General features: G+C 35.9%; 2 protein-coding genes across 3 annotated transcripts in view; both read left to right on the forward strand.

Annotated features, from left to right (window-relative positions):
* Positions 1-7,710, forward strand: part of eif2ak3 (eukaryotic translation initiation factor 2-alpha kinase 3) — a 40,171-nt gene extending 32,461 nt beyond the window's left edge. The window contains exons 10-17 of the mRNA XM_067385096.1: positions 67-179; positions 1,587-1,709; positions 1,799-1,948; positions 2,291-2,978; positions 3,069-3,242; positions 3,454-3,555; positions 4,080-4,142; positions 5,835-7,710. Of these exons, the coding sequence (XP_067241197.1) occupies positions 67-179; positions 1,587-1,709; positions 1,799-1,948; positions 2,291-2,978; positions 3,069-3,242; positions 3,454-3,555; positions 4,080-4,142; positions 5,835-6,014 (1,593 nt within the window). The 3' untranslated portion in view covers positions 6,015-7,710. The remainder of the gene's footprint in view (positions 1-66; positions 180-1,586; positions 1,710-1,798; positions 1,949-2,290; positions 2,979-3,068; positions 3,243-3,453; positions 3,556-4,079; positions 4,143-5,834) is intronic.
* Positions 7,711-11,879: 4,169 nt separating this feature from the next.
* The window catches only part of atrn (attractin), a 75,742-nt gene continuing 70,985 nt past the window's right edge, over positions 11,880-16,636 (forward strand). For both annotated transcript variants that reach the window (XM_067385798.1, XM_067385799.1), the window contains exon 1: positions 11,880-12,349. In XM_067385798.1, coding sequence (XP_067241899.1) covers positions 12,087-12,349 — 263 coding nt within the window. In that variant the 5' untranslated portion in view covers positions 11,880-12,086. The remainder of the gene's footprint in view (positions 12,350-16,636) is intronic.

Consider the following 16,636-nt stretch of genomic DNA (forward strand, 5'->3'; position numbering starts at 1 on the left):
TTATTATAGTGTGAAATTAATATTAAAAGTCATGCATGTTGCACTGTTCTTAATTCATCTGTGCAGCAACGGAAGGAGTCAGAGACACAGTGTCAAACTGACAACAAGTTTGAACTGGATGTTACAGAGCCCAAAGAAGTTGTCGTCACAGAGACACGTCCTTGTGAATATGTTTCTAGGTAATTGAGCATACACTTTGAATTTCATATTGTTGTTAATATTGATTTAGGGACTATTGTTGGTGTAGGAGGGTTAAATATTATTTCAGTTAGTTATGTTTGGTCATTTAATCAATTAAAGAAATTGTTCACCCAAAAATGAGAGAAATTGTTTTCAGTTACTCACACTCATGTCATTCCAAACCCGTAAGGCTTTCATTTATCTTTGATACACAAATTATATTTTAAATAAAATCTGAACAATTTCTGTTCCTCCATGGACAGCTATGCAACTACCAATTTGAAGCTTCAAAAAGTTCATAAAGAGATTGTAAAACTAATCCCATATGAATTGAGTGGTTTAGTCCAAATTTTCTGAAGAGATTTATATGATGAACAGATTGAATTTAGGCTTTTATTCACATAAACACTGATCAGTGAACATAAACAGAAGCTCAACCGAACTTGCTTGATGTGTGAGAACAAAACCTCATTGGTTCTTGCCGAAGCTCAAACATGCTGCGTAACGCGCAAGAATGAACCTCACTGGTTATCGCAGGTCAAGCAAGCATACTTGAGCTTCTGTTTCTGACCACATATGTGATATGTGTGTTGATTAATGTTTATATGTGGGAAAAAAGCATATATTAATTCTGTTTATCAAATGTTAAGAATAAATGCATTAAAATATGAATAGGAAACTGAAAATATATGTCCTTAAACTATATTTAAATTAGATATGGGCTACTTGCGTATGGTGTTATTAACATTAATGATTAATCAATAATGTATTGGTAATTTTAATGACAATGATCTGAAAGTTCCAGATAATATAACACATGTAATACATAACTCTAAACTCACACCATTGGTTGAGCCAGTGTCCTGCTCAGATGCATAACACTTCCATTTGGTGCTGTTAGAATGACAGACTTTACCTCTTAAATTAAGTTACAAATGCCTCAGTAAGAGTAACAGTTGGAGTTCCTCTTTTAAATAAGGAAATTCAAACCCATTTCTTAAAATAGATTACACTTGTTTGCACATGGTACATTAGAGACTTGCAGTTGCTGAATGTGGAATGCACAGATGGCATCGTGATCATATTTTACTTTTAAATTCTCAGGGGTAAATGCACAGCTTTTATGACTCAAGTGCTCTTGCTGTGCAGTTTCTTTGTTGTTTGAATTTCGATTGTTTTCAAGTGATATTTTAAATTACTAATTACGGTACATAACTCTTTTAGTTTTAGTGTTTTAGACTCTGCATGCTCTGATGTTGAGCTCATTTGGACGCCGACACACAGCTGTTTTATTGCACAACATACAGTTGTCCTTTTTAAGTTGTGATTTAGATAAGTAGAACATAAAGTCCAAATTAATTTATTCCTAACTGATTTGTGTTTGTTTGTTTGTTTGTATGTATCAGATATTTGACAGACTTTGAGCCAGTTCAGTGTTTGGGACGTGGTGGATTTGGTGTTGTGTTTGAGGCGCGCAACAAGGTGGATGACTGCAACTACGCCATCAAGAGGATCCGTCTTCCCAACAGGTAACAGTCAACACAAAAACATCAATGCTTCATAAAAAGCATCAGTTGGGATACAGGTGTTGTGTTTAATGCCGGGATTGTGATTGTAGGGAGTTGGCTCGTGAGAAGGTCATGCGAGAGGTAAAGGCTCTGGCTAAGCTGGAACACCAAGGCATCATTCGTTACTTTAACGCCTGGCAGGAGAGTCCGCCCCAGGGCTGGCAGGAGGACATGGACAAACGCTGGCTCAAAGACGCCAGGTGTGCAAAATGCTCTTGAACATAAATACAGTCGTGATAAATACAGGATTGTTGCAGTCATGGCTAGCCAGAGAATTTTTAAAGATATGATTTCTGGACCTGTTAGAGTAATGAAAACGACTCTAGTAAATATATATTTTGTACTTGGATCTAAAATGTTTCATTATGTCTTATCTATCATCTGTCTGTCTATCTAACTATCATCTGTCTGTCTAACAATCTATTATCTGTCTATCTGTCTATTATCCGTCTTTCATTTATCTAAATATATACATTATTTAAATCAGATGTATTTTAGTGAAGCTAAGACATTAATGGGAAGGATCTCTTTTTTCCCCTCAGTACTGCTGACTGGCTGCTGAGCTCTCCTGACCACATGGAGGCCTTCTCAGTCAAGGTTCCTGTGACCACTCCTTCTCCGGTGGATTCCTCATGCATGTGTGCTGCTGGCGGGGACACGAGCGTGTGCGTCGGGGATCAGGTGTGTGTGGAAGGCTTGGGACCAGACAGTATGATGTCAGAGCGTGACAGTCAGGCCGACCCAGACGCTGTCCTGGAGGTCTCGGATTCCCCCCACTCTTTTGAGCTCTGCCCTCCCCGCACAGTTGCTCATGGCGACTGTACTTCTTCCTCCTTCGATATCGTATTCGAGGACTCAGGCTGTGAACACCAGGACAATGACAGTGACCTCAGCGAAAGTACACCTGTGCCACCTGCGTGCCTTTCACAGCCTGGCTCCAAACCCCAGTGTAGTACATCAGTGGGACCACCCTCTAACTTACCATCAAGGCCCACCTCTCTGAGCCTGGCTCCCAGCACCCCCTGCCCTGCCACGCGGCCCCCGCTCACACCTAAGGTCTACTTGTACATTCAGATGCAGCTGTGCAGGAAGGAGAACCTGAAGGACTGGATGGCCCAGAGGTGTCTGCCTGAGCTCAGGGAGCACACTCAGTGTCTGGACATCTTCCTGCAGATTGCAGAAGCTGTGGATTTCCTCCATAGCAAAGGACTAATGCATAGAGATCTTAAGGTAGGATGCTGAAAATAAAACGTGATTGCAGTGAGGGGTTTTCTAATGCAAACTGCTCTTTCATTTCCTTTCTTTCTCTTTCACTCTCAGCCATCTAATATCTTCTTCACAATGGATGACGTGGTGAAGGTGGGAGACTTCGGACTGGTCACTGCTATGGATCAGGAGGAAGACGATGAGGAGCTGAGTACCCTCACACCAATGCCAGTCTATGCCCGTCACACTGGCCAAGTGGGCACCAAACTCTACATGAGCCCTGAACAGGTCAGTTCCAGTCCCTCTGCACAAACTATACACAATTTAGTGTGAAAACAGTGCTGGTGCATGTTAAGCATAAAACGAGCAGAGGAAAATGATCCGATTTCTACTTGGCAGAAGGTTTTTTTTTTTTTTTTTTTTTTTTTTTTAACATGTAGAATATTTTTATTTAAAAATGACTCCTGTTTGTCTCTTCTCTTCCTTTTTCCCTCTTTAGCTGTCTGGGAATTCTTATTCTCACAAGGTGGACATTTATTCTCTTGGCCTGATTCTTTTTGAGCTTCTCTGTCCATTCCGCACCCAGATGGAGAGAGTCAGGGTAAGACCGCATATATGTAAGCACATTACCATTCAAAAGTTTGGGGGCGGTAATATTTTTTGTTTTTGAAGGAAGTCTCTAATGCTCTCCAAGGCTGCATTTGATTTTAAAAAACAAAAGCAAAAACGGTAATACTGTGAAATATTGTTACAATTTAAAATAACCCTTTTCTGTTTTAAATGTCATTTATTCCTATGATGACAAAGCTGAATTTTTTGCATTATTACTCCAGTCTTCAGTGTCACATGATCCTTCAGAAATCATTCTAATATGCTGATTTTTGGTGCTCAAGAAACATTTCTTATTGTCATTATGAACAGCATTTATTTGAAATAGAAATATTTTGTAACATTATAATTATCTTTAACTGTCACTTTTAATCGATTTAATGCATCAGTGCTAAATAAAAATATTAATTTCTTAAAAAAAACAAACTTTTGAACGGTAGTATACTCATGTGATTATAAATAGAATATTTGATTAGATTGTACTGAATGGCAAACATCTCACTGATTTTCTTTCAGACTCTCACAGAGGTCAGAGCCCTACAGTTTCCTGCTGCTTTCTGCAAGGCCAATATCCTAGAAGTAAGTTTGTTTGTGTGCCTATACTGCTGGGTATTTTGCAATGGCAGTGGGAGGTGACCGTACAATTGGGAAATCCTAGAGATGAAAAGGCACTTCTTGTGCCCCCTATAGGTGCAAGGTTACAATCACAACATCAGCATATTCAGCATAATGTTTGATTTCATTCACACAGCAGCAGAATGCAGTTGTCAGACCTGTTTTAGAACACTAAATTTAGAATAGTAAATATGTTGTTTTTGTCTAGAATGTACCACAATGCATACATGTTTCAAAGCAGCTTTACAGAAAATGTTGCCTTAAAGGTGCTGTATGCAATTTGTTTTGACTGTACTGAAGCATAAAAATGCCATATGTTTGTAGATATATAGGAAACATGTTCAGTTCACATACTTCTTTCACCGAAAAATAATGCTATAACCAGTTATTCTACTTTGAAATGTGAGTTCCTTGTCGGAATGTCTGTTTTGGACAGATAAATCAACTCCTCAACTTGCAGCCATGACTGTTGTGAGAATGGAAAATGGGCTTGACTTGGGTTATTCCTTCATACAGACAGTACTCAAACTAATACTACAACCCAGTGGTTTGAAGACCCCTTTATAACATAACCAGAACTATAACTCTAATATATATTACCCATATTACATAATTAACAGAAACTTGGAGTGCTGATATGTGTAATTTAATTATCCACAATCTAGTGATTCCAGACATGCAAGAACTGTTTTTCATTAAAAACAATAGTTAAGGGGAGAAAAATAAATACATTTTCAGTGTTTTTTTTTTTTTTTTTTTTCAAATAATTTTAAAGAGTAAGTTCCCCCAAAAATGAAAATTCTGTCATTAATTACTCACCCTCATGTCTTTCCAAACCCGTAACACCTTCGTTCATCTTCGGAGCAAAAAATTAAGATATTTTTTATGAAATCCGAGAGCTCTCTGACTCCTCCATAGACGGCTATTTAACCACCACTTTCAAGGTCCAGAAAGGTACTCAAGACATCGTTAAACAAGTTGGCGTGACTGCAGTGGTTCAACAACAAATAAAAATCACTACGCAGTTTACGTTGAAGACACATTGCAGAGCTTCCATGCATTACGTCAGAACGCCGACTCGTTATTGGTCGGCTCCTGCGTCAGCATCACACGCATGTGTCATGGTGCTCACGTGAACAGCGTTGGCCAATACTGAGCTGCCGTTCTGACGTAGAACCTGGAAGAGAGAACGTAAACAGTGTAGGAGAATGACACCGAAGGCATTGTTGGATAAAGTCGTTATTTTTGTTTTGTTTTTGTGCACAAAGTATTCCCGTCGCTTCATAACATTAAGGCTGAACCACTGTAGTCACATGGACTATTTTAACTATGTCTTTAGTGCCTTTCTGGACCTTGAAAGTGGTGGTTAAATTGCTGTCTGTGAAGGAGTCGGATACCTCTCAGATTTCATCAAAAATATCTTAATTTGTGTTCTGAAGATGAACGAAGGTCTTACATGTGTGGAACGACACGAGGGTGAGTAATTAATGACAGAATCTTCAGTTTTGGGTGAACTAACCCTTTAAGCCATCCAGCGGTCCCCTCGGAAGTGTGCCGAGACCCCATAGTGTATGCTGTTGTCAGTCGGCCTCTTTATAAAAGAGATATTATGAATCATTCCGCACACTAATATCATTGTATCTGTTTGCATTTCAGGCACAGATGGTGCACTGTATGCTGTCCCGAGTGCCCGCGGAGCGCCCAGAGGCGTCAGAAATCACAGAGTCCCCTTTATTCCAGGAGCTGGAGGTGCCCTGCAGAATCCGACAACGCACACGAACGTACAGCGCTTCGTCTGCAGGACGACCATCACGGCAGATATCTTCATCAAACTAGAACTCCCCCTCTAAGACACACACATACTGTGCCTCATCTGCGGGATGACAAACACAACCAGTCACCACCTCTTGCAACGCACATCATTCACACACTTTTGTACAGATAAACTGAGCCCAACTAAACAGATCATTACACAAACCTCTACAACTGGAATCACACACATCGTAAACTGAATTAAATCGCCGCCCACTGTGGCATTTGGGCATTCAGTAACTTATGCCCCTAATTGCATTTCTTTCAACTCCTAGTCAACCAATCACAATCCCACACACACTTGCCGTAGGAGGAGAGAGTTGTTATTTTTCCAGTGCTAACGAATGCTGATGAATGACCTTCCTTTGGACGCCGTTCACTCTGCATGTCTTAAACAGGAAGTTGCGTGACGCGTGCGTTCCTGTCCTAACGGAAAACTGAACGAGTTCCTTTTCTCCTCTAATGTAAATAGGCTGAAATACGAAGCAAGAGAGGCTTTGTGTGCTTTAAAGGTGCTCGTTCAAGACCGAACGCACAAGTTCAGAGGCATTAGAGCCGCTCGCTGTTGCAGTGTTAGTGGCTAAAGTGCGCATTACTTGATGAACATGAATTTGCATATGACTGAGTGGATGTGGAAATATTCAAACTGCCTTTAAGCTGGACTTTGAGACACGCATGACACGTTTGCGACGGTCAGTATGAGACTTAGAACCGAGACTTTAAAAATCATCCTGTAAAATACTTCATGTCATTAGCACCCGGAAAGGTAGTTTACTGTATTTTCTGTCATTTAGAAAAAAAATTCCTGAAAATTCTGAATAAGAAAGAAGTGCTTTGACTAATCACACAATAAGAAAGGATACAGCTGGAGGAATCACTTCGACCAAATATTCAGCACACACCCTTAATTGTAACACATCAGGTAATGACTGATTGTATGATTTTTCTTACCGATTTTGATTAGAGGGAGTGAAATTTCTTTTGTATATGATGGAATTTTCTGTATAGTAACTGCTTTTTATGACTTTTTTCAACTTCTATGGACATTTTTTTCCTAAGAATTGTTGTCAAAGTTTGAGAGAATGGCGATAGAGTGGATTGTGGCGACGGATTGGATCTCTAGAGCACCGGGTGCCTCTGCACCTTCAGGAGCAGCTTCTGTATGTATGTGAATACTGGCGTGTTTCCTGAACGGGCCATATGCTGCAGAACGGACATGAGATTATGACCTTTGACCCTGTAATCCACGTCAGGGACCACTTTGTGAACCCTTCACCTTTTAACCTGTATCTGTGAACCCTACCCAGTGAAGACGGCAACGAGTGCTGATTCTGTTTGTTCAGATCACTGTGGCAAATCCTTCCAACAGATCTTTCCCGTCTAATAATTCTCCTCAGTCCTTGGTTTAAATCAATTTTATTGATGCCTGCTTCATTATTGTTAATTTAGCATTTGGTTTTGACCGTTCAGTTTGTCCAATGTTCTTTTTTTTTTTTTTTTTCTGTGACTGTCGAAATCCCTGTTTCATGTTCATGTTCTTTAGCCGAGCCATGTCTCTTGCCGTTTATGTAAATATGTTTGTTTTTATTTATGTTGACTACAAAAATCAATCCGTTTGGATTGGTTGAGGTATAAATAAGGTATATGAATGCACTTCATCCAGTGGAGTGCGTTGAAATATTGTGACTTCTTACAAGTCAAAAACGTAATAAACGTTCTATGATGTTTGTAAAAGTGTTTTGTTTTTATGCTTTGTCTAAAAAAAAAAAAAAAAAACTCTAACATGAATATACATAATTTTTTGGATGCACTATGCTGAAATATAATGAAACTGAATTCAGTCCAAAAATGAAAAAAAAAAAAGAGCGTTAGGAATCATCATAAATTAGGTATCATTCTAAAGCGTAAAAACTTAAGATTCTTCCTGTGAAAACTGTTTTGAAACTTTGCATTACCATGGAAACAGTACTTTAAATTCTTTTAGCGAGCTCCTCCCCTAGTAGGTGGTTTTGTATTACAAAATTTATTTTAAAGATCCCCCTGTAGTGAATAATTTTACCCCCTTACAACTCATCTTTGATCACCAAAATGACACCTTTAAACATTTTTTTTTTTTCTTGTGAAAAAAATTCCTTCATGACTTAAAATAGCTTGAATGTAAGTCTACACCCTTGCCTCATTTATTATATGTGGATCTATGAATATGCTAATTAGCCCCGCCTCCACTCACTCGCACGAGCTCAGAGATCCAACTTATTACTGAGGTAAACTCTGCACAATGCACTCTTTACAATGTCAGACACAACGGTAATTAATATGATTAGCCTTTTGCTTGACTACATTAACATTAGCAACATGTTATTAGCTATTTGATACACAAACCATGTTACCATTCGCGAGTCAGAACAATCAGTATCATTAGAAACGCTTTGAACATGTTAACGTCAGTGGAGAAAGGCATATAGTTCATCATAACGTCGTAATATATATCATACACCTGCTATATTGCCAAATCTACCCGATTTTTATATCAACAGAAAAATATGGAGTAGAGATATATTCTCTAAAGACTCTCCTGCTCCAGAGCGGTCATGGTTAATGATATGCTAAACCCGCCGGCACGACAAGATGGTTTGTGACGTCAGAAACACCAGCGATTTCTAACCGTGGATTTGAGACTATTTTTTTCACTGCAGTTTTAAATAGAAAATACTCAGCAATGGTGTTGACTTATGAATTTGCACATGGTTTGTCTTAAAGCATATTAAAAACACCACATAGACATATAAACAACATTAAAAACTTGATTTTCACCACGGGGGGACTTTAACTACTTTATAAATAACCTTTTTTAATTTTGACAAAACACATATCGTCAAAAAGGTCTTGAGTCTTACAGTTCCATATTTGCTAAATGTTTTGTGATAGAAGTGATATTTGGACTGAAATTTAAAAAAAATATTACAGGAGAATACATAAAAAAATCAATAAAAAAAAAAAAATCAATAGAATGTTGGTGACACCCAGTGGCTATTTTTGGTACAACGCTTAAATAAAATCATTTTTGTGTAATCAACTTGAAATTTGGAACACAACTTGGTTAGACATATGGCTTTCATTTGATAACAATTTTAAAGTAAAATATATTAGATCAAATATAAATTTGACATAAAATAACAAATGTTTAATACAGTACATTTGATTTACAGTAAATTTAAACTTTTATAACTTTTTCATACTTTTGTGTGCTTTCACTTTAGCCATAATCTGAGTGTCTTTTTTAAAACAAGACCAAACTTTGCTCTGTACTCCAAAGCATTCTTGAATTACAACCGTTTAAATTTGAATAAAGTATTTTCATGTCTATTCTCAAAAAGAGGGGTGACAATTATTTGACATACATTTCCCAGACTTTTTCATAGTTTAGTTAGGTTTCATTTGCACAAATATAAAATATATACAATAAAAACAAAAAGTACAATCCATATACTGTGCAGGGAGGGGTAGAAAACCCAAAGGGCTTATTTAAAGCCTCCACCTAAACAACAAAAACACAAAATGTGAAATTAAAAAAAAAAAATAAATAAATAAAAAAAAAAAAAAAAAAATATATATATATATATATATATATATATATATATATATATATATATACATTTATATATATACATTTATATATATATATATATACATTTATATATATATATATATACATTTATATATATATATATATACATTTATATATATATATATATACATTTATATATATACATATATATATATATATACATTTATATATATATATATATACATATATAAATAATTTTTATATATATTTATATATTTAAATATATATATATAGATTTATATATACATTTATATATATATATATATATATATATATATATATATACATTTATATATATATACATTTATATATATATATACATTTATTTATATATACATTTATATATATATATACATTTATTTATATAAATGTATATATCTGCAACAAGTTAATTACAACATATAAAATAATAATAATAATATACTCCAAAACAAACCATATAGGGTGCATAAATTACATGAAACATCAATAATAAACAAAATAAAGCACAATAAACAAAAAAAAGCACAATTACAAAGCAGCAATAAAATGATTCTTTATACATCTTTTATAACATATTAAAGAAGAACATTTTTCTGCTAGATGGGATAAACCATTCCATAATTTAATACTCCTAAATCGTATAGAGTATTAATTGACTTAAGTGAGAATTTTAGGAAGATGAAAATCTGAACATTGACAAGTTATAAGTGACAGTGAACCTGTGAATTTACTTTAAAATACATCTTAAATTTTTCTGGAATGTTACCTTCACCTGAATATATAAATAAAGACACAAATTTGAGAAATGTAAATATCATAAATGTTAAGAACCTGAAGTTTCTGAAATAGAGATACAGATGGAGTATATGCATTTGACCGGGTTGTTAGTTCCTAACAAAACTTTTCTGAAGGATAAAGACTTTTTGAAAAATAATAGGAAAAGTGCTCACCCAAACTATATTACAATAAGAAAGATACAGATAAATGAAACTATAGTAAAGAGTAAGAAGACACTCTGTAGTAACAAGATGCCTAACCCTCCATATTATACCAGTGGATTTCTGCATGTTTCTGCTCATGTAGTCAGCTTGTTCCCTCCAACTCAGACTCTCGTCAACAAAAACACCCAAGAATTTTGCAGTTGACACTTGAAGCACCTCAATAGACTTGATAAATCCTTAGGGTGTAATTTTTCAACACTAAAAATAATAAAGTTACATGCACTCATTTATTTAAATTAAACCAATTAGCATAAGTGATTAGACCATCATTTGCATTCTTAATCAATAAATTAAAATTTGAGTGAGAGAGAACAGGTTGTGTCATCTGCAAACATTATTGGAGTAAGAATATATGATAAATCATTTATATAAATAAGAAATAGTAAGGGTCCAAGAATGGACCCCTGAGGAACCTCACAGAGTCTTGCTGTACTAGAATAGCAACCCTTAAAACAAACAAACTGTCTTTTATTCAACCATTTATATGGAATATCATGAAAACCATTATACAACCTTTCCAATAAAATGTAATGATTAACTGTATCAAAAGTCTATAAAAATACAAGAAGTAATTTCATGATTTTCAAGTGCAAGAGTCACATTGTCAATCAGGTGAAGCAAAGCCATATAAATAGAGTGTTTTTACGGAATCCATACGGATGTTTATAAAGAACAGAATTAGAATTTTACTAGAATTCTAATAGAATAGACTCTAAATGAAAAAAGAATCTCTTTATATGCAATGTTTTTTCTAATTTTTTTTTTTTGAAAAACATGGCAAAATAGATAGGTCTATAGTTGTTAAAACATTGAGGATCATCTGCTTTAAACAGGAATAACTGTCTATTTTTAAATCTTCAGGCACAATGCCCGTTTTCAAAGAAAGAGAAAATATGAGCAAGTAGTGCATATGAATCCCACAAAAGGCCACAAGGGCACGCTGTTGAACTATAGTTAGATTATTTACACACACTAAATGAATTGTGGAATGAAACATCACATACAATTTGCATTTATTATGATGAATCGTTTTAAAAAAAAAAAAAAAAAAAAACAACTGTAGAGAATTATGCTTAGTTTTTATTTTGTTGTCTCAACCACGTATATATATCCCACACAGAATAAACCCAATTCTACTGCATTTATAATAATGATTTATTCCAGTAATATTTAATATTATTGTAATAGTGTATATATTAGTTGCTCTGAGCTATATGTCAATTATTTCATTAAATTCCGCGCTCATTATCAATCAATGCGCACTTCCGCATCTCTCGTACTCGTCATTTCCGGGTGTCAATATGCGTCTCGGTACTGCAGCGATAAGCATCGGTAAGATGTGAACGAGAAGAAAAGATAAAAGATCCACCTCCGAAGAAACCACGGGCCACCGACAGAATCGACGACACTACTTTCCTTTGTCTCCCGCCATCCGATAGTCACTAGCAGCGGATTCGCCACTGTTTGTCAGCCGTTTCTGTGCGAATGGCCGCGGAGGTTCGGAGGGCCCTTGACCGGGGCTGGTGTCTGACACACGGCCTGGCTCGCGTAGGCCTTCACGGCACCGTACTGCGATCTCTTCTCTTCATCACAGCCCTCAGCGGACTGGTACGTCTGCCCGCGGCCACAGAGGCGAAGGAGTGCGATAAGCCGTGCTTGAACGGCCAGTGTAACACAGCCAGCGGCGTGTGTGTATGCGAGCCGGGATGGGTCGGGGAGCAGTGCCAGCACTGCGGCGGCCGCTTCAGGTGAGACACAAACGGCTCTTTTTCACAGCTGATGCTCGTGACATTGACACGAACGCGTCTAATGGGTGAAGTTCGTTCAGAACGCACTGTAACTTTTGTCAGGGCTCGGTTTATGCGTATTATGAAAGCTCATGTTAAGGAATTATGAAGATGTATCTGGAATCTGATGCTCATACATGCTGCTCGTTAACAGGGTGCTCAATTTAAGTGTAAACGAAGCCTTGAAGCGCTCAAAGTTTATATATAAATAATATAAGCGGCGTGCAGTGTTGTTCTGACATGAGGAGGCAAAGTCCTCACTGCCTTTTGTTTATTTCTAATCCAATATAAACTGTTGGTGCCAGTTGTAGTTACTGTGACACATTCTCTAGGTTAAATAGCTTAAGAAAACATTACAATTTACACTATATAAACAAGTTTTTACATTGCATTACACTTTACATTTTATATTAATTCATTTTATTTATTAAAACCAAGTATATTTCTCCTTGATTAAGTTACTTTTAAGCATTTTTACTTTTGTTGCGAAATAGTAGAGCTAACTATAAGAACAGAGAAACAAATTCTGTCTTATTTGTGTTTACTTTTTAATTGTCTCAACTTATTTTAGACCGTGTCAATTTAAAAACTGTATAAATCACTTCTTTTTTTTAATGTCATATTTTATAATATTTTTATTATTATTATGTTTGGACGTATGGATAGGAACCGCAGGCACTCAAGCATTTTCCCTTAGGATCAGTATTGGACGTTACTTTGACAAAGCATAGTTATTGTCGTAATTTATTAAAAAAAAAGTAATTTATATAGTTTTTAATGTCAATATTTTTATTACGTTTGCAAATTTGTGTTCCTTTATGGACGTATGGATAGGAACCGCAGGCACTGAAGCGTTTTCCCTTAGGATCAGTATCAGATGTTACTTTGACAAAGCATAGTTATTGTCGTAATTTATCACTTAATTGCACACTTAAATTTCGCAAGTGTGTCATAAAGTTTCGAAATTGTTTATATAATCAAGTGCTTTATATAGTTTGTTTGCAAACTAAGGATGTCAGAAAAACAGCTGATTGGGCCCCTAAAATTATGCTGACAGAAATGCCCTTAAAATGTTGACTCTCCTGAAAATCGCTGTATATTTTGCACCCTGTTCATTGATAATTGTTATTGTCAAACATGTTTTGAGTCTGTTGTGTCATACTAGGTTGGTAGTGTGATTTATACCATTTTTGTAAACTGCAGAAAACTGACTAGATCAACTTCTTTATGTATGAACAGTAGGCTAATATTTTAAGATTGCATTGGAGTATGATGTTTGCCACATCCTGCTTCATCATGGGATGTGACTCACTGATGGGCAAAGTCTGGCAGAGACACTGGTTACATTGGAGGCTTTGGGTCATGCAGGGTGAATCGGCTCCAAATAGCTGAGAAGAGACAGGCAGACTGAAGCCAAATGATCATGTGGTGTCAATCATGAATCTAACACAGCCACGCTGGAGGCAGAGACCGTTCCTAACATTCTGCCATTTCATCTCGGATCAGGAATGTTCCTGTCTTTCTAATGAGCAGGAATAAATTCTATGGAACAGAGTCTAAATTCACTAGAAGCTGTGTTTTTAACACCCTTCATCAGAATAATAATTTTGACTCCCTTCACAGGTTAATTCATAATCGGACTGATCCGACAGTGATAGGACCCAGTGTTGTTACTGCTAACAAAAGTAAAACTAAAATAGTTTTCAGTATTTGAAATAGAGCTGAAATAAAATAATCTTAAACTTAAAACACTTGAATGTGTTGCCATGGCAACTTACTGAAATACATACAGTAAGTTTAAGCTGAAGTACTAAAGTTACTAAAACTACAACTGAAATAAAAGTAAAGCAAAATAAAAATATAAAAATCAAACTAATAAAAATGACAAAGTCACATAAAATTACTAAAACTTAAAGGATTAGTTCACCCCAAAATGAAAATTCTGTCATGAATTACTCACCCTCATACTCTACCAAACTTGCAATACTTTCGTTCATCTTCGTAACGCAAATGAAGAAAATTGACTGCCTTTGCAACTACCACTTTGAGACTTCAAAAAGTTCATAAAGAGATCATAAAACTAATCCATATATATTGAGCGGGTTAGTCCAAATTTTCTGAAGAGACTTGATCATTTTTTGTGATGAACAGATTGAATTTAGGCTTTTACTCACATGTAAGCATTGATCAGCAAACATAAGCAGAAGCTCAACCGAACGTGAATGACGCACAAGAACAAACCTCTTCCCGAAGCTCAAACGTGCTGTGTAACACACGAGAATGAACCTCATTGGTTACACAGCATGTTTGAGCTTCTGGAAAGTTAACCCTTTAAACTAAAATTAAATTGAAAATTAGCCAATATTAAAAAATCGTGCTGTAAAGTGTGACAACAATCATCGCCAGACCGTTGGCGCCCTCTGTAGGCATTTGTTATAATACATAACATGCATAAGTTGATTGTTTACATAATGTATATTACATTATGTATTTTTTTTAGAGTGTTGTTCAATAAAAGCATATGATTTAGGTATGTGACTGAGGAAATTTTCGCACTGGTTAATCGATGTGGGACAACGCCGGTAATACCGGGGAGTTGGAGTTTTTCCCTCTTTTTTTTTTTTTTTAAATCGCTTGCAGTGTGTGTACACTGGTAATTTCAATGGATTCCTATGGAAGCTCAACATCCAGCTCTGCTACGCTCGCTCCGCGCCAGTGGACACGCACCATTATGAGTGCCAACGCGGCCATGTGCATTTTGCTTTCGAATTAGCGCCAATTTGGTTGTGGCAACTGCTTAAATGGTGGGTTCATTATTGTTCTTCATGAAAAACACAACAACAAAACAGTACAATGACATATTTGCTGAAATAGGCGCTTTTACATTTTGCTTTTGATGCAAAAACTTGAGAAAATGAGATCCAGGCAGTTGATGACATTGAAGAAAAATTATTTATTAATTTCACTTAAATTTAGCTTGGTATGACTTGGTATCTGCCTTTGGAGGTGGATCTTTTATCTTTTCTTCTCGTACACATCTTACGATGCTTATTGCTGCAGTACCGAGACGCATATTGACACCCGGAAATGACGGAGATGCAGAAGTGCGCATTGATTGATAATGAGTGCGGAATTTAATGAAATAATTGTGACATATAGCTCAGAGCAAATATTATAAACAATAACAATAAAATTAAATATTATTGGAATAAATCAGTATGATAAATGCAGTAGAATTGTTTATTCTGTGTGGGATATATATACGTGGTTGAGACATCAAATTAAAAACTAAGCATAATTCTCTACAGCTCTTTTTTTAAAAGATTCATCATATTAAATGCAAATTGTATGTGATAATGTTCCATTCCACAATTCTGGTGGATCAAAAATGTATAAAAGACCTTTCCAGGTCTTGTTTAGATAGATAGGAAAAGGTCAAAGTGAACTTTTCCGTTGTTTTGGAGAATTGAAATAAATTTTGTGACATTTCATGATTTCCTGCTATCCAAACAGTCATTGGGTAATTTTATAGTCTCGTGACGATTGACATTATCAGATGGAGTAAAAACACCCAAAAATAGCCCTCCAAAAGGGTGGGTTGACACCTTTTGTCAGAACAGTAGAATAACAAAGTTAACATTTTTTAAAGATTCCCTTCCATTTGAATACAGAGACACAAAATATTATTGCAGAAAAAGTACAAAGTGTCATCATTTCTGAGAACATCAGGAACCCAACTCAACCATAAATGTACCAACCCCCCCATTACCGAGAAAAGTTCACTTGGAACTTCAATGTCACAGAGTTCAACAGGTGAAAGAAACACAATAAAGATCAAAATAACAAAAGAGTAAATATGTGATTATACTTGACTATACGTGATTATATGTGAGTAATTAAGTAAGATTATATGAATACTTGAAATCATAAGTAACATTATAAATCATAGGCAATAAAATGATAATGAGTGATTAATTATGAGTGATTAACATAGAATATGAATAAATGAACATGCATAAATGAATATTGACCATTTTGGATCCACTAGCTTTGAAATCAGATCTTCTGCCATAGTCTTGTCAGTCAGAAGTGTGAGGTGAAGTGAGGTGAAATCTGTCTCCTGCTGCTGATCTGTGCGGTGACTCTCGTTCGGCTCATGCTGCATTGAGCAGACGCATTCAGTTTTGTCTTGTCTGTTCTCTAACTAAACTAAATGATTTTTATTACTATTAAAAAATTCAAAACGAC

The sequence above is a fragment of the Chanodichthys erythropterus genome, chromosome 5 (assembly GCF_024489055.1).
Source record: "Chanodichthys erythropterus isolate Z2021 chromosome 5, ASM2448905v1, whole genome shotgun sequence".
Lineage (NCBI taxonomy): Eukaryota > Metazoa > Chordata > Actinopteri > Cypriniformes > Xenocyprididae > Chanodichthys > Chanodichthys erythropterus.